Source organism: Camelina sativa, chromosome 7, assembly GCF_030686135.1.
Source record: "Camelina sativa cultivar CO46 ecotype springtype chromosome 7, ASM3068613v1".
NCBI classification, from domain to species: domain Eukaryota; kingdom Viridiplantae; phylum Streptophyta; class Magnoliopsida; order Brassicales; family Brassicaceae; genus Camelina; species Camelina sativa.
This window is the reverse complement of record NC_141886.1, coordinates 2,057,513-2,083,606: the sequence shown is the minus strand read 5'-3', so window position 1 is coordinate 2,083,606 and position 26,094 is coordinate 2,057,513. Positions and strand designations below refer to the sequence as shown.

General features: G+C 37.7%; 3 protein-coding genes and 1 non-coding gene across 4 annotated transcripts; 3 read left to right on the top strand and 1 right to left on the bottom strand.

The window, feature by feature from the left end:
• Positions 1 to 3,660: 3,660 nt before the first annotated feature.
• On the top strand, positions 3,661 to 4,365 carry LOC147940745 (uncharacterized). Its single transcript, XM_087457664.1, has one exon. The coding sequence runs from the start codon at positions 3,661 to 3,663 to the stop codon at positions 4,363 to 4,365; it is 705 nt and encodes a 234-aa protein (XP_087313790.1).
• Positions 4,366 to 8,139: 3,774 nt separating this feature from the next.
• Positions 8,140 to 11,553, top strand: LOC104699921 (guanosine nucleotide diphosphate dissociation inhibitor 2). The gene is made up of 12 exons (XM_010415318.3): positions 8,140 to 8,407; positions 8,723 to 8,869; positions 8,958 to 9,065; positions 9,158 to 9,330; positions 9,428 to 9,539; positions 9,635 to 9,715; positions 9,815 to 9,877; positions 10,001 to 10,102; positions 10,355 to 10,479; positions 10,803 to 11,013; positions 11,102 to 11,176; positions 11,290 to 11,553. Exons 1-12 carry the CDS (start codon positions 8,321 to 8,323, stop codon positions 11,338 to 11,340), a joined length of 1,335 nt encoding a protein of 444 aa, XP_010413620.2. The 5' UTR covers positions 8,140 to 8,320; the 3' UTR covers positions 11,341 to 11,553.
• A 306-nt stretch (positions 11,554 to 11,859) lies between these two features.
• TRNAV-AAC (transfer RNA valine (anticodon AAC)) lies at positions 11,860 to 11,933 on the top strand. The gene has a single exon. It is a non-coding gene; the product is annotated as a tRNA-Val (tRNA).
• An 8,141-nt stretch (positions 11,934 to 20,074) lies between these two features.
• On the bottom strand, positions 20,075 to 23,197 carry LOC104704195 (uncharacterized). The gene is made up of 4 exons (XM_087457629.1): positions 21,715 to 23,197; positions 21,521 to 21,621; positions 20,753 to 21,391; positions 20,075 to 20,581 (listed from the first exon to the last, which is right to left on the bottom strand). Exons 1-4 carry the CDS (start codon positions 23,195 to 23,197, stop codon positions 20,075 to 20,077), a joined length of 2,730 nt encoding a protein of 909 aa, XP_087313755.1.
• Positions 23,198 to 26,094: the final 2,897 nt, after the last annotated feature.

Sequence of the window (26,094 nt, the reverse complement as noted above, 5' to 3'; positions counted from 1 at the left end):
TTTTTTTTAAAAGCAGTTTCGTTTTTCTTCTTGTAAGTATTGTTTAGTAGTGTTTTATTACGTACATTTAAGGAAAAAAGTAAAACAAAGCATATAATGGATGATGACGTAATGGAAAAGGTCGAAAGTGTAATAAGAGGTTGAGATGTTTTGGTTTTAGGGGTCAAAAAAGGGATGGAACTGAAAAATTATATTTTTATAATAAAATTAATCGAGTTCAAACAGAGTTATGTTCTTTTCAATTCCCAAACTTTTATGATGAATATACACGATTTCAAAACCATTCTCTATAAGTTACCTCAAGAGTCAAATATCCCTATATATATATACTTTTGTGGATGGATCTATGTTTCTGCAGATCGGTAAGAAAGAATTGGATGGTCTCTTCTTCATAGTAAAGAATGGTGGTCGAGTTATAAAAGGATCATCAGCATTAGCTATCAATCCAATAATATAAGTCCAATGGGAAACTGAGACTGAACTAATTAATGAAGCTTTACGGATGGTAGTGCAACAAGCAAAGAGGTTAGGTTAGGCTTCACATGAGTCACTTTGTGTGAACTGTGAAAACAAAGTGGTACGGTTGATCTTATAGCTGTCGTGAATGTTATAAACAATTCTCGAAACTACGTTGTATTGATCTGGAACAACTTTTAACGTCTAAACGTATTTTATCTAATAAAATGGATGGATGAATTTTCCGGTAAGAAAAAACAAAACGTTACGTCAATTTGGAATGAAATGAAGCATTTGTATTTTGATTTTTTTGTTTGCTTTCTTTTATCAATTAGTAGTTTAGTACTAGTTAACGCGTTTCAATCATGGACGGTAAACATATATATAAACTATAAACTATATATACTAGTTTGTTAAGTGTCCAATGGATGATGATGTAATACTACTAGATGCTAATTTAACATGGATTATTTTATTTATTGAAGACCCACAATCAATTATTTCATTAATTAAAACATCTATAATGCGTATAAGCTTGCTAAAAAATACAGTATAAACTTATATTTAAAATCATTAGTATCAACATCAATCTGGAGACGATTTGCTTTTGTAATTATTACAAGTAGTTAACAAAATTGTTGTTATCATCATCTCGATTTTAATAATGCTATCCCTTGTTCCTCTATTTTTCTTGTTATTGTAATATACGAAAAGGACTTGTAACTTGTAAGTGAGTTGCTTTACGGACGAACCTGATGAAGAAGTTGGGGAGTTCAGAATTATGCAAAATATAACTTCGTAACTTTGTAAGCTGCAAACGCTCTCATATACACATCATGATTTTTCTATTCTGTTTTCTTTCCGTTAAAATTTTGTCTTATATACACACACATATTGTAACTAAATATTTTGTAGCTGAGACATTTTTTTTCCTAGACAACTATAAGAAGCAAAACTTAAAAAAAAAAAATAGATTTCAACCATTTTTAGTTTCTTATTCTAATAAATTAAGCCCTTGAAGACAACTTTCTGGCGAATTTTGGTCGGCTTCTTGCCGGCATCTCGGTGAGTCCGGTGTAGGAGACGCCCCTCACAACAATACCCACCTTATCTAAGCACTCCATGCAGAATCGGAAAGCTTTATCTACAAGAGTGGGTCAAAAGGACAAAGTAAAGATGAAGTTAGCCATGCTCCACCATGCCCTAACCCCACCTGAAGTACAAGCTTTCAATATGGTAATATCTTCCTTCTCTCTTATTTAAGTCTTCCATACTAAATAAGTTTGAACCCTCTCACCTTAGTGTGAAGAACCGTATCTGGATTGCATTTATTAGCAGAAACTCTAACTCTCAGCCGTTTTAGGCAAGAAACCTTAGTCTTTAAGACAAGAACCCTCTCATCTCTGTGTGAAGAACCCTCTCACCTCTGTGTGAAGAACTTTTAGCTCTAAAATGGACAAAAAGATTCCATACCACCTAAAAGGCAAAGGAAAACAGAGTGATTATGACCCACCTGTTCGCAGAAGAGTCAGAGCCCCAGATATGGATAATGTGGACCTCATTGAGGCAAACTCACTTACTCTGTTGGGAAGACTCACAAACCCTACACATCAAAGAATCTGGTCTCTCATTCTGTTCCTTCCAAAAAGATGGAACTTAAGAGGAAAGGCTATTGGGTCAGACCTGGGAAATGGTTGCTTTCAATTCCTATTCGATTTTGAAAAGGACCTGCAGAAGGTACTCGACGACAAGCCATTTCATTTTGACCACTGGATGCTCATTCTTCAAAAATGGGAACCAGTCATAGATCCGAATTTCCCCTCCAAGATTCCTTTTTGGAGAGAACTCAAAGGTCACCCAAAACACTTCTGGAAGTTGGAGATGATTACATCTATTGGAGAGGACTTGGGAGAAATGGTAGGGCATGAAATCACTCCCACATTCGTCATGATGAGGATAATTATTGATGGGCTGCAACCTCTAGTCAAGGAAACCATCGTAGAATTTCGAGATGGGAGCGAGACACTTGTGACTCTGATCTATAGAGGTCTCAAAAACCATTGTCTTCACTGCAACAGATTGAATCATGAAAAGAAAGATTGCCCCGTTCTGGCAACAATTGCTCCGATCAGAAGTGGTCCCCCTGCTCATCAAAAGCTCCACTCCTCAGCACACCACAATTACCCTACTCACAGGGAGGAGAAAAACCCTTACAGAGAAACTCAAGTAAGGCACTCTCACCTGGAGCTCTCTAGATCCCATGGAGCATCTCGGGACCAGATATCATGAACCAGACTAAACAATAGCTACCCTGCACCAAGAGAGAGGACTGATTTCCAAAGGCCCCATTACAATGGAAAGACTCCATCTAGATCAATTGAACAATCTCACAGAGGCTCACACAGAAACTACAGCACACCCTATTCGGAGAGAGACAATGGCCTAACTTGCAATGGAGAGAGAAGGCTAACTCCAGAGGAACCATTAGAGCTATCTCCCAGGATAACTCTGAAACATCTCGACCCATGAGACCTCCCCTAAAAAGAGTCTCAGATTTTGAGGTCACCCCTCCTCCTCCTCCAACTCCGATTCCCACAAGAGAGGAAGTCCTAAGTGATCTCAGAGAAGTCACAATTCAATACACGAGCTGTGCCGACCCAACAGAACAAGCTGCTCAAAAACACAGAGTCCTTCAAGGTGAGGCAAGGGGCCTAACGAATGAAACTGCATACAAGATCATAGTAGCAACAACAAATCAGAACCTTACCTTTGCAGAAAAACAAAGCAAGCAATGTCAGGATCTACCTGTGCATCCAGCTCTGTTACAAGATCCTACTCAAGTGGCTGCAAAAAAGAAAAGGGGAAGGCCCCCGATGGCAAAACCTCAGAAAAGAACGTTGTTCAGCTTATGGGTGCAAAATCAAGTAAAAGAAATAAAGTTCTAATCCAAAAATCACCAAAGAGGAAGAACACTCCACAAAAATCTAATCCTACGGGTGAGGAGACCTATCCTGCTACCACTACTGCCCCTGCAAAACAGAGATCAAATGCACTTAGCGAGGAAGGTAGACCCTCTTCTAGTAAACCAGCACCAAAAAGTATCATCATACCTGCTATGGTGAAGAAGTAGGTGGATTTTCAGAATCCACCCCCACCTCTTCCTTAAGAATTCTGAGTTGGAACTGTTGTGATTTGGGGAACCCCATGACAGTTCTTAGACTGAAGGAGATCCAAAAGCTGTCATCTCCTAATATAATTTTCCTCATGGAGACAAAGAATGCTGATGACTTTGTTCTCAACAAACTTCAATGTCTTGGATTTTCAGCAAATAAGTTGGTACCTCCAAATAGCCCTGGTAGTGGTGAACTTGTGCTCTTATGGAAACAACATGTGGATATTGAAATCCTCCAGGCCTGTCCCAACTTCATTGACACATACATTACTACAAAAGGAAGATCCTTTTATGCTACTTTCCTATATGGAGAACCTGAAAAAGCAAAGGAAAAGGCAGTTTGGGATCAGCTTTCATCCCTGAGCCAAACGAGAAATGAACCATGGTTCTTAACAGGAGACTTTAATGATATTATAGACTCATCTGAAAAGCAGGGAGGACCAAGTAGACCGGAAGGATCCTTTATCGATCTCCAACACTCTGGTAACTTCCTGTCTTGGAGAGGACAAAGATACGACCATCTACTACACTACCGCCTAGACAGAGCAATATCTAATAGCTTTTGGGCTGAAGCTTATCTCTCGGGTCGTGCTGAATACCTCAGATTTGAAGCTTCGGACCATAGGCCTTTGATCACCTATTTTGATCTGAGAAAAAAGAAGAAGAAAGGTCTTTTTAGACACGACAGGAGACTTAGAAGAAACAAGGAATTGACACAACTAATCAGAGAACACTAGAGAGTGGAAAAGGATGAGATAATAGAGCACAAGATAACTAGATGATGATAGACAATCATCCATTGGACCAGTGAAAACCACAAAAATAGTCAAAAGCTAATCGAAGAAGCTAAGTCAGAACTGGAGCTAGCTATGGCAGACCCCTCCTCCACTACTATCACGATTGCTTTCATAAATGATAAGCTAAAAAAGGCCTACAAGAAGAAGGAAGAATTTTGGAAGCAAAGGAGTAGACAACTATGGCTAACACTGGGGGATAAAAATACTGGCTATTTCCACTCAGTCACAAAAGGAAGAAAACCTGTGAATAAGTTCTCTGTTATTGAAGATGTTAATGCAACAACTTTCTACGAAGAAGATCAGATCCTAACAGTCATCACAGATTATTATCAAAATCTCTTCACGACAACAGGCCACACAAACAGTTCCACCGTCAAAGATGCCCTTATCCCTTGTATTTCAGATGAGACGAATGAGATGTTAATAGCCTTACCTTCACCAGAGGAGATAAAAGCAGCTTGTTTCTCCATTCATCTTGATAAGGCTCATGGGCCTGATGGCTTCTCAGCTTGCTTCTTCCAATCCAATTGGCAAACAGTGGGCCCTCAACTATCCCGAGAGATCCAACAATTCTTCACAACAGGGGTCCTACCACAAAGGATCAACAACACACATGTTAGGTTGATACCAAAGATTCAAAGCCCAAAGAAGATGTGAGATTACAGGCCAATAGCGTTATGCTCTGTATACTACAAGATAATAGGTAAGATCCTTACCAAAAGACTTCAACCTATTCTCCATAGCATTGTGTCGCAGAATCAATCTGCCTTTGTGCCGCAAAGAGCAATATCTGATAATTTCATCATCACCCATGAGGTACTCCATTACCTCCACTCATCTACAACAAAAAAGAGATGTTATATGGCAGTTAAAACTGACATGAGTAAAGCATACAATGGAATATAATGGGGTTTTCTAGTTGATGTTCTAGAGAGACTGGGTTTCCACCAAACTTGGATAAACTGGATTATACAATGTGTAACTACAGTGAGCTACTCTTACCTTCTGAATGGTTCTACGCAGGGTCTGATCCATCCTTAGAGAGGAATCCGGCAAGGCGACCCACTCTCCCCATATTTGTTTATTCTGTGCAGTGAAGTTCTAACGGGTCTCTGCAAAAAAGCACAATAGGATCAATCTCTTACTGAGATCAACGTTGGAAAGAACAGCCCAAGACTCACTCACCTCCTCTTTGCTGACGATACAATGTTCTTCTGCAAGGCTGACCAACAAAACTGCTACAATTTGACTGAGATCTTGAGAAAATATGAAGAAGCTTTGGGCCAAATGATAAATGCATCAAAATCAGCCATCACCTTCTCAGCAAAAATGTCTCCTGAAATCAAAAACAACATCAAAGAACAATTAGGGATCCAGAAGGAAGGAGGTTTGGGAAAATATCTAGGGTTCCCTGAACTTTTTGGTAGGAAAAAGAAAGACATCTTCACATCAATAGTGGATCGAATCGGACATAGAGCCCACAACTGGTCTTCAAGGTTTCTATTCACCGCGGGAAAGACCACACTATTAAAATCAGTACTGGTTGCAATGCCAACATACTCTATGACCTGCTTCAAGCTCCCCTCCTCCCTGTACAAAAGAATCCAATCTGTGCTTACACGATTCTGGTGGGACTCAAGTATGGAAAAGAAGAAAATGTGTTGGGTCTCTGGCAAAAACTCACACAATCCAAAGGAGAAGGAGGCTTAGTGTTCAGAGACTTACAACAATTCAATGACGCTCTTTTTGGAAAGATCAGTTGGAGAATCCTAACAAATCCAAAATGTTTGCTGGCAAAGGTCCTATTGGGAAAATACTGCCATACAACCTCCTTCCTTGATAGTGTGGCTCCTGCAAACACATCACATGGATGGAGAGGAATATGCATTGGTAAGGACCTGCTCAAGTCTCAGTTGGGAAGGGTAATTGGAAATGGGACTAATACCCATCTCTGGAAAGATCCATGGATCTCTCTTATCTCTCCACTCACCCCAATGGGACAAGCTACAGAAACGACTCGAGAACTTACTGTCTCTCACCTAATCTCGCCTGTCACTTTGGACTGGGACAAAGAGAAAATCCTGCAAACACTGCCAAATTATCTGGAGATCAAGCTTAGCAAGCTTGGTGGAAATGATGAATTTGTTTGGCTCCCCACAAACTCAGGACTATACTCTGCCAAATCTGGGTACTACGAAAGCGTAACAAGGAACCAAGACTCATCTCTGCAACAAGACATAAACAGAGACTTCAATTGGAACTCCCATATCTGGAAAGTATTGGTCTCGCCAAAAATAAAGTTCTTCATGTGGAAATTGATGAAAGGAGCATTACCAGTGGGAGAACAACTCAGAAGCAGAAACATCAATCAGGAAGCTCGCTGCCCTTTTTGTGGAGATATTGAAACCACTAACCACCTGTTTTTCACCTGCATCTTTGTGAGACAGGTATGGTACTTAACGCCTTTCAAGGACCCGATGGATCCAGATCAATTCACCACGACCAGAGCACATCTTGAAAGTCTCCATCACAGCATATGTCTACCACCGGTTGGAATTGGCTCTGGGCCGCTTCATCCCTGGATTATGTGGAAGATCTGAACCAAACAAAATAGTCAAGTTTTCAAACAAAAACACGCGACACCAGGCGAAACGCTTATTCAGGCAATTACCTTAGCTCGGGAATGGCATGCGACACAGATAAACTCGTCAGACCCCCAACCAATTCGAACCAAGCAAGTGCTCAAACCTCTGGAATCTGACGTAGTACTGTGCAAGTCAGATGCGGCGTGGGATGGGACATCGAAACTAGCTGGACTAGGATGGGTATTCTCCAATCGCAGATCGAACTACCACCTTGTAGATTCAGGCAAAGCAGATCACGTTAGATCGCCTCTAATGGCTGAAGGACTGGATGCTCTCCATGCACTCAAACATGCATCAAGGCTTGGTTTCACAAAAATCTCTCTAACTTCTGACTCAACTCAACTTATCGCAGCCATAAAATCGGTGACTCCACAGGATTCTCCAAGATATCCTGATTATATCCTCTTATTTTCTCTTTTGTGATTTTCGCTATGTCTCTCGAGAAAAAAACAGGAAAGCCAATGCGTTAGCAAAAACCTCCCTAATGAACTCTATCTCCATTTCCATTTAGCCTTTAATGAAAAGCCCACTTTAGCCAAAAAAAAAAAAAAAAAAAAAAAAAAAAAAAAAAAAAAAAAATTGTAAGTTGCATGCCCACATCTCGTCACTTAAATAAAAATGCCAATATTTTACTTTTGGCATATTTTACTTTATTCTCTTGATCAAATTCGAAAAATGTCATAATTTGCTTGACATATCTAATACTAATTAATGGATAATAATATTTTCAACATCAACTACTTTTTTTTTAAAGCACAAATAGACATGATTAAGAGTTTTGGTATATATTATACAAATAGTTGGCAACTTCCATTACAAAAAATATCTAATTGAAGTTTTGAAGGTATTTCACTAAAATTAAAAATCTGAAAATTATAGTGTGAGTGTAAGAAATTTTCGAATAGAATTAAATTTCAAAATCAATTGTCTTAGTTTATTAGTTTTTTTGGGGGGGGGGGGGACAAATTAGCTTTGAGTTTAGTCAAAGACTTGAAGTGTTAGTTAAACTAGTAGATCCGGGAGAAATTATTATTTATTTTTTAAAAATATGAATCGACGACATCTGGTTATTTGTAATTACGGTTATGCCATCGAAACCTTAATTACCCATTCCACAAACAAGGCATCTTTTTTTTTTTTCTTCTAATAGACAAACTTGGTTACTCTAGAACGATCTCACAACTCTCTCTGTATTCACCGATCTCTTCTTTCTCTCGTCTGCTCTACGAACCTTTCGGAATCAGCCAGCCATGGATGAAGAGTACGAGGTTATCGTTCTCGGCACCGGTCTCAAGGAGTGTATCCTCAGCGGCCTCCTTTCCGTCGATGGTGTCAAGGTCTCGATCCTCTTTTCTCTCGATTCGTTTTCCCTTCTTATCTGAATTCATGATTGATGTTTTTTGGATTCAAATCTTCTATGTTATTTGATCCTCGATGAACGGATCTCGGCCCGATATTAGATCTCCGATTGTATAATCTGAGCTCGAATTTTTTCAATTTTTGTATGGATTAGATGTGAGTGATGAGATGATTGGTTGCTCTGTAATAATGATTTGAGAAATAGGGGAATTTTGTTGTCATGCGATCTGATGTTTCATGTTTTGAATTGACCTCATGATCTGATGTTTTCTTCTGGATTATCTTTTGAGTAGGTGCTTCACATGGACAGGAATGACTACTACGGTGGAGAATCAACATCGCTCAATCTCAACCAGCTTTGGAAGAAGTTCAGGGGAGAAGAGAAGGCTCCTGAGCACTTAGGTGCTAGCCGGGATTACAATGTTGACATGACGCCTAAGGTATTATAGCTTACCATCGTTTTGTTTTTATGCTTATTTTATCAGTGACACTTTTCTAACTCTTGTCTCTCAATGCCATTGTGACCAGTTTATGATGGGAAATGGCAAGCTTGTTCGTACTCTTATCCATACTGATGTTACAAAGTATCTCTCCTTCAAAGCTGTTGATGGTAGCTACGTTTTCGTTAAAGGAAAGGTACAAGCTTGACATTGATGTATCGGTTACAGCATTTTACAAAATCATTTTCCTGATAACCTCTTTAACTGTTGATGAAAATTTTTGTACAGGTTCAAAAGGTGCCAGCTACTCCTATGGAGGCCCTGAAATCTCCTCTCATGGGTATATTTGAGAAACGTCGAGCCGGCAAGTTTTTCAGTTTTGTTCAGGAATACGATGAGAAGGACCCAAAAACGCACAATGGAATGGATTTGACCAGAGTTACAACAAAGGAACTGATTGCGTAAGCAGATGTTCTGATTCCTTCTAGCGTTTATGGTGTTACTGACATTCAATTAAGATTATGCGTGGCTGACCATTTTATGTGATACTTTTGGCAGGAAATTTGGCCTTGATGACAACACTATTGACTTTATTGGTCACGCAGTGGCACTTCACACGAATGACCAACATCTTCATCAACCCGCCTTCGATACTGTGATGAGAATGAAGGTGAACTTTTTTCAGAATTGTCTCTCCTGTCTTAAAATCTCTACATTTTGTTCTAAGCAGTTAAGTTGACATTCTTTTTTAAAATGGCATGTTAGCTCTATGCGGAATCTCTTGCACGTTTTCAAGGAACCTCTCCATATATTTATCCTCTCTATGGGTTGGGAGAACTACCTCAGGTTTTTCTGTCATTTCGATCGTTGCCTTCGTTGCTTGAATTTTTTAAGTTTTAGATGATTATTTCTTAATCCTTCTCTCTATCTCTTCTCTTTGTTCAGGCATTTGCACGACTTAGTGCTGTCTATGGTGGGACATATATGTTGAACAAACCTGAGTGCAAGGTATTACTCATCATTACAGCTCTCTGTTTTCTTGTGATGCAAATTCTGTAAGAGGGGAATGGGGTATGAGATTGTATTGGAGGGACGCTGTACTCATTTACAGCAATGTTAATCTTATGCCAGGTAGAGTTTGACGAGGAAGGCAAGGTTACTGGTGTAACATCTGAGGGAGAGACTGCCAAATGCAAAAAGGTTGTGTGTGACCCTTCCTACCTGTCAAACAAGGTAATATTGCAGTTCTTAGCATGCTTAAATATTCGATTATGATTTAACTGTGTCCATATTGATCCAGTAAAGCAGGACCGTTATGACTTTCGTTGCTGGACCTATTGTCTGTTCATTATGCTGGTTGATTTTCGATGGTTTTTATATTAGACTGTGGTCTTGGTCAGAACTTTTTGAAAATGTGTTCGTTTTTTTGGATATTATATTCGTTTGGAATGTCTCCTAATATGATGATTAATCACACTCAAACAGGTGAGGAAGATTGGCAGGGTTGCTCGGGCCATCGCCATTATGAGCCACCCAATTCCAAACACGAACGATTCTCACTCAGTCCAGGTCATCATACCTCAGAAACAGTTGGCCCGCAAATCGGATATGTAAGTTCTTTTGCCTTTATCTCGATAAGCCAGTGACTAAAAGGAAGTGAAAGGCCTGGTGCATATGCATTTTTTAAAATCCTCTGGTACCTAAGCTCTATCTGAATGTCATTTTGAGATATGTTTTTAAGCGTGCTATAAGATATTCCTTCATACATGTAGCTGGATATATAAAGTTACGTTTATTTGGAACCACAGCTTAAATTGTGCACGCACACACAGAATAATTTGTCATACGTGAAAATACAGTGATGTTTGTTTCGCCATTTGTAATCATTATCTTGCTATTTTTGTTGGTTCTGATGTTGTGAACACACTGACAGGTATGTCTTCTGTTGTTCGTACTCCCACAACGTTGCTCCCAAGGGAAAGTTCATCGCATTTGTGTCTACAGATGCAGAGACTGATAACCCTCAGACCGAACTAAAGCCTGGTACCGATCTGTTGGGTCCTGTTGATGAGATATTCTTCGACATGTATGATAGATACGAGCCTGTCAATGAGCCTGCTTTGGACAACTGCTTTATTTCAACAGTGAGCGAGACCCATCTATATTTTCTATGGTTGCGCCTACTTTAAGTTGGATGGTTTTAAGTATTTAACCCTTTCCTTGTTCTCACAGAGCTATGATGCTACAACACACTTTGAAACAACTGTGGCGGATGTGTTGAACATGTATACCCTAATCACCGGAAAGGTAAATGTTCTGAAATTCTCAATGAATATATATGTTGATGCAATGGGAAAATAAAAGTCTCGGGATTCTTTTACATCTTTGACGTCAATTTTGTGTGTTTTCTTATGTTGTAGCAACTGGACCTAAGTGTCGATCTGAGTGCAGCAAGCGCTGCTGAGGAATGAGGAATCTCTCTCTAGTTATTTTTCTTATGCTTGTTTTTCTCTTTTCCTGACTCTTGCTTTTGGGTTTGTTGTTTTGGTTTTTTTTTTTTTTTTTTTTTTGTCGGTTTGAAAACAGAATCAATACCTATCCTTCATGTTTAGCAACTAACGACCTTGTGTCTCCTTTTAATGTTGGATTCCTCGGTTAAAAGACTTATAAATGCTCTTCAAATCGCCAAGCCTTTTTCAGCTGCTTACATTTCTCTTCTTGGGTCCTATTGGAGATATTAGAATGAAGCTGTGTTTTACCAACTACAGCTTGTCGGTTAACCTCGTCTCCCTTAATAATTTTCTTTTCTATGGGTTGATATTATTTCATTAAAAATAATAATAATGGTTCATCCAAATTCGCATTTATTTATTAACAAAACGATTCAGCTTTCGTACCAGCTTGAGGTGGAGATGGAACTCTAGTTGATTGATATGTGGATGTAAACGTTTTTGGTTGATTAATATTCCCCCTGATTGTAAGAGCAAAAGGGTTTCGTGGTGTAGTTGGTTATCACGTCAGTTTAACACACTGAAGGTCTCCGGTTCGAACCCGGACGAAGCCATCAGTATTATTTGAAGAATATCTTTTAGTTTGTTCGAAATAAAAAAAATTAACGCCGTTGCCGGAGATCGAACCCGGGTCACCCGACCCAGGCGGAAATACTTACCACTATACTACAACAACCTTTGTTGTTTACTGTCATAAATACTTAAACCTAATCGTTTCATACGTTCATATACCAATAGCAAACAGTTTTTAACTCTAGACTGGGTGGCTAAATATATTGGAGTAAATTCCCTTCACAGGTTAAATAAAAGGAAATTGCCATTGTCTTTTCCGCTAACACATGCTTATCTTATTTAAAAATACACTAGGCTAATCCAATCGTACTAGTTTGGAACATTTAATAGAAAATTTGAAAAGAAAGAAAATGTTGTTGTCATCTATAGTGTAAGCACGAATCTTGACGATTTTTAATATTTCTGATATTATATATGATTTGTGTCAAAAATATGGCATCAATCATGGCCACACTACGTGTAACTTCTATGCATGTCAAAACGAATAAGAAAGGGACTTGTAATCTCATGGGTTTTTTAGCTTCACACAAACATTTTGCAACACGCAGACATGTTGATACTTAACTAAATCAATTATTAATATCCCCTTCTTTAAGATCTCGAGTGAATCAAAATCTAGAGACAAGCTTGGTCAATGCATAACCTATTACCAATCTAGGTCGATATATAAATGTTATTATCTATAGATATGTAACATATGATAAGAATCAAGACCCTTATCGCATTACATGTGTTTAAATTGTGCATTTCTAATTGATTTGTAAGAAGTTTTAGTTCAAATATTTAAAAATACCTAAAAGATATAGAAGTGCAGAGACATGTATGCCTTTGTAAACATCCTTGTTTTTCTTATATCTGAATTTCGTATAGATCTAAAACCAATAAAATTCAGATATAAGAAAGATCTAGAGATGTGTTTAATCCAGCAGCACAACAACATCGCAACCTCGTACTGCTTTTACGGATACTCTTTATCTGATGATCATTCTCTTAGATTCTCGGAAATTTCGTACCTGTGTAATTATAAATATCCCTTTTCTTAGGATCTCCAGTGAATCAAAATCTAGAGACAAGCTTGATCAATGCAGAACCTATTACCAATCTAGGTCGATATAGAAATGTAACATATGATAAGAATCAAGATCCTTGTCGCATTACATGCATGTAACAATATTCACTTTTTCTTGTAGTGATGTGCTCTAACTCTGGTCCAAAGTGTGAATCACTTGATGGTATTCTGATATTATCCTTTTGGTTCAGAGATTCAGCTTGATTATAAACTTATTTAACTTGTTTTATCGCTCAAAGGCCTGGGATTCATTTTTATCGCTCTATACTTCATTAAAAAGGCATATGCATATATCTCTTCCTAGATTTGGTATTCCCCATCTAAATCAATTGTGATAACCCCGTGATGAGAAGTCGCTATCTTTTTGGCGCCGTTCCAAATGTATGATACCGTTGCACGTAGGGGAATGACTAGACGAGAACAAGATGGATCAACATCTAGCTAGGTAGCCCTTGATTAGAATCTGGTGCTCTTATATTTCATATTTTGCATTTCCTCTTTTACTCATGCATGTAATCTTCGTTGACATAAAAGACAAACAAACTCTTACGTCTTTTTGTTTTGTGTTCGGTAGAAAGTTCTTTATAAACAAGTTTTATTCGATTCATTTGCCAATGTTTTTTTTTTTTTTTCCAAAAAGTTCCTTTTATAAATCAAACCATATCTTCATCCATACATGGAGAGACCGTTTTGGAGATTCAAAGTTATTACAGCAAAGACAAGTAACTTTAGAAAACAACATAAACACGATAATTAGTTGGAAGATGATGAAGGAAGTCCATCGTCATCACACCACAGTAAGACCTCCCATACAATGAAGATCATTGTATCTAGTCTCAAAGCATACTTCATAAGCAAGATTAATGACTGATTCGGACACACCATCTCCTCCTCTACAAAAATATTTCTTGTAAAGGTCTTCATGAATTTCTTCACAACCTTTAGCTTTCATCAAACACGAAGCTCAAACCACACCAAAAGGTGTAACAAGCATCCACTAACTTAACCAAGAGAAAGAAGATGATTATTTAAGGAAACTAAAAAACCATAAACCAAAAAGAAAATCCCAGAGAGAAGAGTCGGCTTTTATGTTAGAATTCTCTGAGATTTTTGACTGCCTTAAAAACTTTTCAAGGAGGTTCAGGATTCACTGGGTAGAACCTCACGCCAGGATCCTTTCTGCATTGTCGAGTGTTTCTTACAGGCTCCACTTGTATCTGCTTTCCTTTCCTTCTCTTAGAACTCTCACCCAGTTCAAGTTTTCCTTTAGCTTTTCTAGAATCTGAAGATTCTTTTAAAGATCTGGAGCTTGAGGAAGGACCCCTGTGGAGATGGTGAGCAGCAAGAAATTCCTCCAAAGAAGGTGCAGGATGAACCGGTCTTGGTGGTTGAGAGATGGGAGAGTAAGAGGATAACTCAGAGCTCTGTTCTAACTGAGGGGCTTCAGGGACTCGGCGAAGATCAGAACCCTCACTTTCTTCTCTAGCAGGAAAAATTGGAACCTCTAAGCAGTCCTCATGAACGATAGGGGGAGCCAGGTACGGAAAATGATTAGAGTCATGATTGATACGACAACAGTTGGTGCAGATCCGTATGAGTTTCTCATACTCAAAGCCAATCATGGCCCCTTCACCTGATTCAAATCTGACTCTTCTAAAAAACCTGAGACGGTCTGATATACCAATTCTGATCTTAAGTCTGATAAAAGCTATCTGCGTAGATGTCTCCTCATTGAAATCCAGTTCAACAACCTCTCCAAGAGTATTATTAGCAATGAAACGAACAGTTGTTTCAGACACATAAGGTAAGGGTATACCTCTTACTTGGACCCATAGGTCCAGTGCCGGCTTGAGCATTATAGAGACCCCGGGGCAAAAAACAGAACAGAACATCTATTACACATAAAAAAAAGTTGTTCACAAAAGGATAGCAAAAGATAAAAGAACGTTTACAAAAAGAAAGCAACAACAATGTCATTTTGCAATTTTTCCTCCAACAGATGTAAATAAACAGTCACACAAAAAAGATAAATTTCGAGTGTGCTCTCCTTTCCTTGCTTTTCTTGTAACTTTGTGCTCTCCTCTGCTTCTAGCTGGCCTTGTAAGCTTGTTTTATCCTTTCCATCTCCATATATGTAAACTTTCACATCCTTTCACACTTGAAAAAAAAACAGAAGCCAATACTCATTCTTGAAAGATATAAAGGATCACAAAATCCTATTTTTACGAGTTTTAGTCGATGCAAAATCATGAATAATAGTTTCAGTATCAATGCTCTCCAATATGTTTTTTTCGATGCACAAAATAGCTAAACCATTCAACCTTTCTTGAGACATTGAAGATCTTAGATAATTTTTCAATAATTTTAGTTTTGAAAAGCTTCTCTCCGCTGAAGCGACTGTCACCGGTATAGTTAACATGATTCTATATGCAATTGAAACATTTGGATAACAACCAATATCTTTAACGAACTCAAGAACTTCAGTAGGTTCCATTGACACATCAGGTAAAGTCGTTTGAAGCACTCTCAATTCTGAAAAAAGATCATCTGAATCAACATCCGACGAGTTACCATGAGAAAAAGTTTTGCATAAGTTACAGCAATGCTCTTGTAAATCACTATCATGTAATGTCTTTAACTTTTTCGAATCAAATAAGAAACCAAAAACACTTTCAAAAGTTTTCATTTGATCAAATCTGGTCTTCACCGAAGTGATTGCCATGTCCACCACAACCAAAAAGTAATTGACTCTAAATGCATCTTCACTAGATTGTATTTCCTCATCCAAACCAATTTCATCAAACTTTTTTTTCTGAAAACACGACGCTTCTGTGGAAATATAGGATCTACATCCATATCACGAGCAATAGTTTGAGCTATACTCAAACTAGAACTAAACCCTTCATGTCTATACTTCTCAAAAAACAAACACACACCTTGCAATTGTTTTAAAGCATTATCAATGCAAAATGATTTAGACTGTAAATTCTTACTCACTGAGTTAATGGCAAACAAAATATCATACCAAATAACAATGCCAAGGATAAATTCAAAATTATCAAATGCCATGATCAAACTTTCAGCATCACTCTTTGTCATAACATCATCACAAGACTCATATAATTCCAATAAAGCTGATCTTACTTGTGGAGCTTGGAACCTAATAGCTTTGACACTTTTAATTCGACTCTCCCAACGTGTGTTACACAAAGATTTTACAGTAAAGCAAGGAACATGATCAAGCAAAATTTTCCATCTCTTAGAAGAACTAGAAAATAATGCATATATGCGTTGCACAATTCCAAAGAAAGAAATAGCTTTTACACATGAATGAGCCATATCACTAACCACAAGATTCAGACTATGACAAGCACACGGCATATACAAAGCTTTTGGATTTACATCAAGTAATCGCTTTTGAACACCTTGATGTTTTCCTTTCATGTTAGAACCATTATCATAACCTTGACCTCTAATATTCTCAAACTCAAGAGTAAGAGACTTTAAAGCATCTAGTAACTTATCAAAGAGACCTAAACCAGTGGTGTCATCCACCTTTAGAAACTCTAAGAAGTACTCTTCTACACTTGCTTTTCTGTTTGATATTTTCACACATCGAATTATCAAAGTCATTTGCTCTTGATGGCTCACATCCGGTGTGCAATCAAGAATGACAGAAAAGTACCTAGACTCTTTAATGGTTTTAACGATGGAAAGCTGAACATTATGAGCCAAAAGAGAGATAAACTCATTTTGAATATTATGACCAAGATAATGACAATGAATTTCATGACTATGAATGCGTCTAATATGATCTTGGATTATCAAATCAAATTCTGCAATCATTTCAATAGCACCTAAGAAATTACCATTGTTATCTTGGTAAAGTTTTTCATTTTTTCCACGAAATGCTAGATTTCTTTTAGCAAGAAATTTTACAACAGCAATTATTCTAGCTAAGACAAACCTCCAACGTTCTTTCTCTTTAGCAATTTCTTTCTGTAGTGGTTTATCAATTGTGAGATTCTTCTCAAATCTAACTTTCAGCTCTTTCCAAGTTTTCATGTTATTCATATGCTCTACACTTTTCTCATGATCTTTAAGTCTCTCACTAAGATGCTTCCAGTCATTATAACCATCATTAGCTAAAGCAAGCATATTTGAACAATTTCTAGATTTAAACAATTTGCAACAAAAGCAATAAACCTTGTTCACATGTGTGGAGTAAACCAACCAATTTCTGTCACTAGTTTCCCCATTACGCAGCTTCCTAGAATAATAATTATATGAGAAACGCATCTTGTTTGCATCTAAAGGAAACACAAGACTCAATTCTCTTTGAGGTCCTTTTTCAACTAACACATCTCTCATTTTATTATCAAGGTTTTCCCAATACCTTGGATCAAAAATATCAACACGAGAATTTGGGGTTTCACAAACATTTAAACTTTCAACATTAGATGCATTAACCACATTATCATGCTCACTCAAGTGACTACTATCATCGGGATTATTTATACCACCACCACCAGATTCTGAATTTTCATTAGCACCACCAGATTCTGAATTTTCATTAGCACTTGCTCTTGTCACAAATTTATCTAAAGAGCCTCTTAGTGATTGAACAAACAATTCATCTTGTTTTCTTTTTTTTCTTTTCTGACATCCCGGTTTCTGTCCTGGCATGATGCAATCTTAACTAGATGCAAAGAAAAAAGAAGAATAGCACCTGGATTTTGGGGCTGGGCTATTGGGGAATGAATCTGATTATATGAATGCTAGAAGAACAAATGAACAAATATAAACCTGAAAAAAACAGTTGTTAGTGATTAGCGAGTTCCAATTTTAGAAATTAGAATACAAAATACTAGTTTAGAAAAAAGCAGAGCAAGAATCAAATAGAACATTACTCAAAAACTTGTTGTCTGCTGCTTAACGGCTAGTCGGCTATGGAGATCGCTTGTTGGAAAAAAGAGACTTGTGTGTTGTGGTCATGTGAATGGGATGGGAAGATGAAAAGCTTCGTACGTAAACATAAAAGACAAAGATCACCGATTCCTTATTTCCACCAATTACCGTAAATCCTATAAATAACAAAACCAATTTGGCCCAATAATTTAATTTTGATTTTGGCCCATTAACTCATCAAACTTGGATTCACTCAAACTTGTTTTTTTTTCGTCAGCTTATACTTAAAAAAAAAAAACTTGATACATATTAAGAACTGAAATTTTTTTTGTGCCCCCTAATTTGGTGGACCCGGGGCAGTCGCACCGGTTGTCCCCCATTTAAGCCGGCACTGCATAGGTCAATAGAGGTGAGGAAAACATTTGCAGGATAGTCTTCCCATCTTTGCAAAGCCACAAACCAATTATTAAACAACCAAGGACCCCTTCTGAGCACAGCTCTCAAATCAGACTCCGACCGGAACCAAAACTGGACAAATCTATCATCCAAAACACGTCCATGCACCCTAGCAGATAAACCCTAGGAGTTAGGCAGCGCAAGGATCACACGCCTAAGCTCTTGCTCGTTGGTATTAAGAGGACGCCCAATCAAACTAACCCTGTTTCTAGCAAGAACTCCAGCATAAGCTACATGTGGAACAAACAGTTCCGGGTCATCTCGGCCCAGAACCATATACTGCAAATCATTCCACAGTTCGTCGGACATTGGAAGGGTAAAAGAAAAGAGAAGGAAAGTTACAGTATAAAAAAGAACCGAGGGAGGATAATATATAGGAGTAAATAAAAGTACTAAGGTAATGTAGTACAAGAGTTTATCTGATAAGAGAAGAAAACACCGCGATCGTTCAGGGACCTTTGGCGCACATACGGAATCCAAACACCGTACGTACGGAATCCAAACATCGCGATCATTCTTTTGCAATGTCTGCGGCAATGGTTATCAAAGTGGCTGACTATGTGGCAGTGGTCGGTCATTCTCTACCTCGAATGGCCTCACTTTGTGGGGCAACTCTTTATTTCCTGGACTTGTTGTCCCCTTTGTTTATTTTCTAACTTTTATGGTTCTAAATTAAGCTTCAAAGCTTGTTTGATGTATGTCTTAAATTTATTGATTGTAACTTATCTTTTCCTCCTGTGTAAGTTTATTGGTGTATTTGGCTCCTCGTCAAAGGAAGCATGTTAACCTTTAATGTAATATAGTGGAGTGTTTGATGGAAAAAAAAAAAAAAAAGAGAAGAAAAGTCAAAAAAAACAAAAGGGAAAGCAAACCAAAGAAGAAATGATTATAGAGATATATTGACCGCTTAAAACCCAAAAAGTCTTCTGCTTTTGTTTTTTTCTGGGAAGATTCAAGACCCCAGTCAATCGATGACCGATAAACCCAAATATATATATATATATATATATATCCATATTTAAAAACTAGAAACTAAAAAAACCTGATAAGGAAACATAGAGAATTTACTAGCTTATAGACGTAGATAGCACCCTTTGTTCATTCTCAAAAAAACCTTTCAACCATATGGGGAAACCACAAGCCACATAAGAAGACAACCTCAGATCCATCGTAACACTATTTGCAATTAGAGTGGCCCCAATGTTACACATGGTAGGTTCATAAAGCAGAAACCAGTTTGGTTTATCTTTGCCAAGAAGGATAAGAGGCCAATGAAACCTGAAAATGCAGGCCCGTGGCTAGGACTATGATGCACGGGTACATCTATTTGGTAGTCGTCCCCGTACCGGGGAAATGTTGGGGAGGGAAAGTCTACGGGGACTCTATGGGGACGCCTTAGATGCTTTAGGGGAAGATAACATCGAATTTTTTGATATTTGCATCCATTTCATTTCATTCAAAGCACGCTTATCATAAGCATATTTTCATTTCTTCATGTTTTTCTACTTTCTACACTCTTTTCCCCTCTCTCCTTTTCCCATTAACTTTACTAATCCCCTCTTATTCAAGGTATGGGTATATTTTCTTATATGTTTATTGAAGTACCCATACCGTACCCGTATCTATAAATTTTTACTTCACCGTTTTCCGTCTCCGTTTCCGTACCCGATTCCTGTTCCTGTACCCGTTTCAGTGCAACCTAGCGGCGCTAGGATTATGCAGCGCCTGGATAATTTCCAAAGAAGATGCCCCAAATGTAACATTCTCCACATGCAAACTTGCCATACTCTCTAAAGCCCATTCCCAACTCTTTATTTTAGCCTCAAAGACAGAGTAAACCGAAGCAAAGGACCGTCTACTGTGAAGAATGCCATTGCCAACATGATCTCTCACCACCCAAGAAGCTCCCGACAAAGAAAATCTTTTGGACCAAGAAAAGCCAATATTGCATTTAACCTCACCAAGTAAAGGAGGAGTCCACCTTGCAGCTTGAACAATGTCAGATTGTTTAAGGTGGGAGTCTTGATTATGCACTACAAACCATTCTGAAGTATCATTCCATGCTTTTTGTACCAAGTCAGGCGGTGACATGCTGACACCTTCAAAAAGCAACTTATTTCGGGCTTTCCATAAATGCCACAATATCCAAGCAAAGGCTGAATTAAGATCCGCCAAGAATTCTCTATCTTGTTCAAGCTAAATAGATGATACATATTCTCAAATTCTGAGTTACCAAAACCCAAAAGTGGAGAAGGAATGTTAGAGAGGGCCCAAACTTGTCTTGAATAAGGACAAAGAAACAAGATATGATTAATCGATTCAGTCTCTGCACCACAAAAAAATGCACCCATCGAACACTCTTATTGCCCGTGTTCTCAATCTTTCATTAACTGCAAGAGCCCCATGAAGAGCTTTCCAAAGAAAGATCTGAATTTTAGGAGAGGTTGACACATCCCAACAAGCTTGTAGAACCGGGTTTCTAGTTGGACGAGCTTCAGCAGATGCAATGAGTTCTTTTTTCCTCAATCCAAACATCATAGAGTAACCCAAACTCACAGAATAAACTCCATTCCTAGTTTCACCCCAGCAAAACGAATCAGTATAACCTACCCTTGGTCGTATAGCCTTTATGATTTTAACCTCCGACTGGTGAAACAAGCTTCTTAAAAGAGTATCATTCCACATGCCAGAGTGATGAGCTAAAAGATCAGCTACTCGAAGATTAATGTTCATAAGAGACTGATTACCAACGGGTCGTTTAGCAGTGCCATCAAATAACCAGTTGTCTATCCAAACAAGAGTGTTTTTCCCATTCCCTATAACACGCTTCAGACCTTTAGTCAGGAGCTCTTTACCAAACAAGATACTTCTCCATCCAAATGAAGGACTCCGCCCCACTGTTGCATCTAGAAAATCACCAGTAGCAAAATATCTACTTTTCAAAAATCTTGAGAAGAGGCAATCTGAATCATGGAGAAGCCTCCAAGCTTGTTTAGCTAGCAACGCCTGATTAAAGATTTCCAAGTCTTTAAAACCAAAGCCCCCATCCTTTTTCGGTAGAGTCAACTTCTCATAGCTCAGCTAGTGGATTTTCTTTTGATCTTGAGTATTATTCCACCAAAAGTCCATCATTACAGAAATCAATTTCTTGATTGTATCCTTAGGCAACTTGTAACATGACATGGCATAGACAGGTAATGCCAAAGCAACAGATTTTAAAAGCGTTTCCTTACCCCCTTAAGATAAATTCTTAGCATACCAACCAATTAACCTAGACTGTAACCTATCCTTGATGAATCCCAAAAGCTGCTGTTTTGAACCACTTAAACATTCAGGAAGGCCTAAGTATTTCCCAGTTCCACCTTCGAATCTAATCCCAGAATTTTCTTTTATCCACTGCCAATCCCTCTGATCTGATTTAATTCCAAAAGTCATCGCTGATTTTGTTTTATTAATCATTTGACCAGATATCCTTTCATATTTCTGTAAACAACTCATCATCTCAGCACATTGATCTCTATTAGCTTTACAAATAAAGAGGCTATCATCTGCAAATAGCAAATGATTGATTGCTGGACCAGAATGATGAAATTGAATACCAGAAATTTTACCTTCACTAGCAGCTTGATTGAAGAGATGAACCAAAGCTTCAGTACAGAGCACAAACAAGAAAAGGGAAAGAGGATCCCCCTGTCTGATTCCTCTTTCAGGTTGAAATGAACCATAAGATTCTCCATTAACTAACACTGAATAGTTCACCGATGTTACACAGCCCATAACCCAAGCGATCCAACGATCATGAAATCCTAGAGCAATAAGTATATCTTTCAAAAAACTCCATTCTACCCGATCATAAGCTTTTGATATATCAGTTTTAACCATCATAAACTCCTGAGAAACACTTGGAAGAGTGTGAAGACTATGAACAATTTCATGTGCTATTAAGATATTATCAGAAATCAGTCTTTCTGAGACAAAAGCAGCCTGAGTAGGAGAGATTATGGAAGATAAATGTTTTTTCAGTCTATTCACCAGAATTTTTGAGACAATCTTATAAATCACTAAGCACAAACTGATTGGCCTGAGATCCGACATTCTTTTTGGAGCTTGAATTTTGGGGATCAAACACAACAGCGTATGATTCCATTCCACCGGAAGATTCCCCGTGGCAAAAAAGGAGAGCACCTCTTTATTGACCTGATCATGAATTACTGGCCAAAACTTTTTGAAAAAGAAACCAGTGAGCCCATCAGAACCCGGAGCACTCTCACTACTAATTGAGAAGGCAGCTTGTTGTATCTCAGAGACTGTAATTTCCTTAGAGAGGTCTTGATTCATACTGATTGAAACTCTCGGCTGAAAGTTATACAGTAAAGCACTAATCTGCGAAGGTGCAGATGATGTGAAAAGCTTAGAGAAATAATTAACAGCCACTTCACCTTTCTGTTGTTCACCAAATTGCTCTACACCAGTGTCATCTATAATGAAAGGTAAAGAATTTTTCATTCTAGCAGCTTTCACTGATGCTTGGAAAAATTTGGTATTCCTATCCCCATCAAGAAGCCATTTCTCTGTACTTTTTTGTCTCCAGTAAATTTCTTCTTCCCGAAATGCTATAGCAAGGTCTCTTTTAATCGCATTTATCCTTCTGAAGTTAGGCTTCAAGGCTTCATAGTGACTTGCCAACTCTTTTCTTAATCTTTTAATCCTGATCTCTGAATTAGTCCTTGCTTGTTTCTTCCAAATGCCAATAGCCTTTTTGCAATTTTCATTTCTCGCCAGAACAGAGCAATCAGAACTTAATGTGCTCATTTCATTCCACACTTTCTGGATTACTTCCAATAAAGAAGGATCCTCAGCCCATCTCTTGTCAAACCAGAATTGATTCCTGAACAATTCTTTGTCACTTGTAAATTTAACCAAAACAGGCTTATGGTCTGATCCTAATTTCTCCAAAAACCACTGATGACTATTGGGAAATAAAGAAAACCAGGCTGGATTCCCAAAGCATCGATCAAGTCTACATTGGATCCACTGTTTATTCCGAACACCACCCCAAGTAAAACCATTTCCAGAGCTACCAAGTTCACACATGTCACAATTAGCAAGAAAAGTTTGAAAAGGGTGAAAGGAACTTAGGTCTCGCAATGGTCCCCCCAACTTATCTCCATTTGATAGTAAGGCATTAAAATCACCAAGCATACACCAGGCTTCTTTTCTTAGCAAACCAAACTCTTGAGATTTTATCCCAAACTAAGTAACGAAGACTAGTAATCGGATTCCCATAAACACAAGAAACATACCACATCTTTGAACCGCTAGAAACTTTCATATCTATAAAGTTTTTGTCTACTCCCAGAAACTCAATATCAACACTATCTTTCCAAAAAAGAGCTAATACACCACTACAACCTTCTGGTTCAACAGTTCTAAGATTATTATAGCCTATCCAACCTTGAACCTTTTCCACAAAGCCAAAAGAGTTTTTTTTGTCTCCATGAGGAATAAGATATCAGGGAAATGAGTTTTTCTCATTTCCTTGAGAAGACGAATTGTCCAAGGATTCCCCAGCCCTTGAACATTCCAGCATAATATATCTATTGGTCTTGCGGCAGTTCTCCTGGAACCACCGAATCATTGTCTCTCTGGAGACCTTTGGCCAACCCCTTTCCTTTTTCCTTTATATCACTCTTTCCAGAATTATCAAGTTTATTATCCAAATTTGACTCCATAGTATTGAGATTTTTACCTTTTCTGCCTTTGGAATTTTTTAACCAAGGCCTAGGCCTTTTCGACGAAGATATCACCGGCGGAGAACTCTTTGAGGAACTTGCTTCAAGGCTATCCGCACAAAAGGTTGGCGGAGAGCAGTAAAAAGAGGAATCTTGATCTAAGAATTGTATGGGAACCTCTAAAACCGCGCTCTGCTTTATCCAATTGCTTCTCCATAAAGATGAACAGAATCAAGGGGAAAGCTAGGAACTTACCGAAACAGAAACTGAAGGATTTCAAAAGAGGAAAACCCAGATTTTATAATTGTCTGAAGCCGGACAGAAAACATTGATATCTCCGGATAGTGCTCTGCTCAGTAAACTAAACCTGAGAGAGAAGTCCTTAAGCCCACAAGAAATTGGGACGGCGGCGTTATTAACGGCAACAAAGAAACGGCCAAATCACCAGCTAAGAGAGATAACAGAGCAAACCTTCCAGCGAAGTCTTTTAAGTTGTAGGTTTTTAACTCAAATACTCCAAAAATTTGCTAATGTTTTATATCCTCTTTTCAAGGTTTTTAACCTTTCGGCTTCTTTTTTTCTAATTATTTTTTTCTTTTATTATTATTTTGTGTGTGTGTGTGTGCATGTGTGTTTGCCTAGCTTCGATTAAAAAAAAAACTCTTTTTAAATTCTCGACGTAATTAGTTGATCAGCTAGTGATTTGATTAATAATGGTTTAGTGCCCTTTTCTGTTGGAGCAGTAGCCCCTCTAGCTTGGAACCCTTGGTTGAAATACGAATATTCCCTACAGATACAACGAACACCACGCTAACTATTGAAATACAATGAACATTTCCATCAATTATTTGAAGTCTGGCTTTTAAAGCTTTTTTTTTTTTTGACCAGGAACTAACTAATTGTGTTTGGACTTACATTCCAATACATTCATTTATATGCAGTTTACCTTTTAGCAAAAATAAAAATGATCACCAATTTAAATAAATTTTGTTCCAGTAATGCTAAAAATTGTTTAAATTGGAAAAGCCAAAAAGGCATGAGAGATTTCAAGCGTAGGGAGTAGTACGCACTCGTTTGTTTTCCAGCCTTAAAGGCGAAAATTACGAAAAGATATATCGATGGTCTTCTAGAAGGCACACAGCTCATTTCTCGTATTTTTCTTTATTTTATGCATACGATCATTTTTTTTTTCGGCTACAATTAATTATTTTCCCGAATGGTTACAATGTCAATAATCTCGTCATTCTCATGCTTGACGACGAATTATAAATAGAATTTATCAACGAACACTAAAACAACATTTTGTGAGGCGTTTTCAATCCTTTCTTTCATCAAAATTTGTCTTGGAGAAATGAATCAAGATTCTTTAACGAGCTAGTTTTAATATTTTAAATCTCATATTCTTATATTTAATTTGGGTTATGTTCTTTCAAAGTTCATAATTTCATACTATTATAATGCCATTGATTATAGACCAGTATTAATACCGTCCTAGTAAAATGTTTGTTCAAAATGAAACTGTTAGTTAATTTAGAAGTGAAAGTTTTATCTGAAAACAAGAAGCGAATGTTTATTACTTTGAATGCTCATTTGATTGAAACTCGAATCTTAAAGTATTCTTTTTTTATTTACCGTCAACTTTGTTATCTATACTAGTACATAACAAGGGTTACATATGTACATCTCACATCAAAAAGAATGTTATAAGAATGAAGGGTAATAAAGCAAGCATAATTTTCAAAAGACTAAAACAGATCCCATAAAACGAGAATGTATGTAACCAATTCCGATACAAAGTTATACTAGAAAGCTTCATGAACAGGTTTAAAACAGGGAATTATAGAAACAGTTCCAAATAGATACGTTTGTTAAGAAAACACGTTTGTAATAATAATAGTAAGAGACGTATCTTGATGGAATTTAGGACACGAGAGAAATAAAGGGAAAAAAAAGGTCGGCAGATGGGTAGGAGTTATA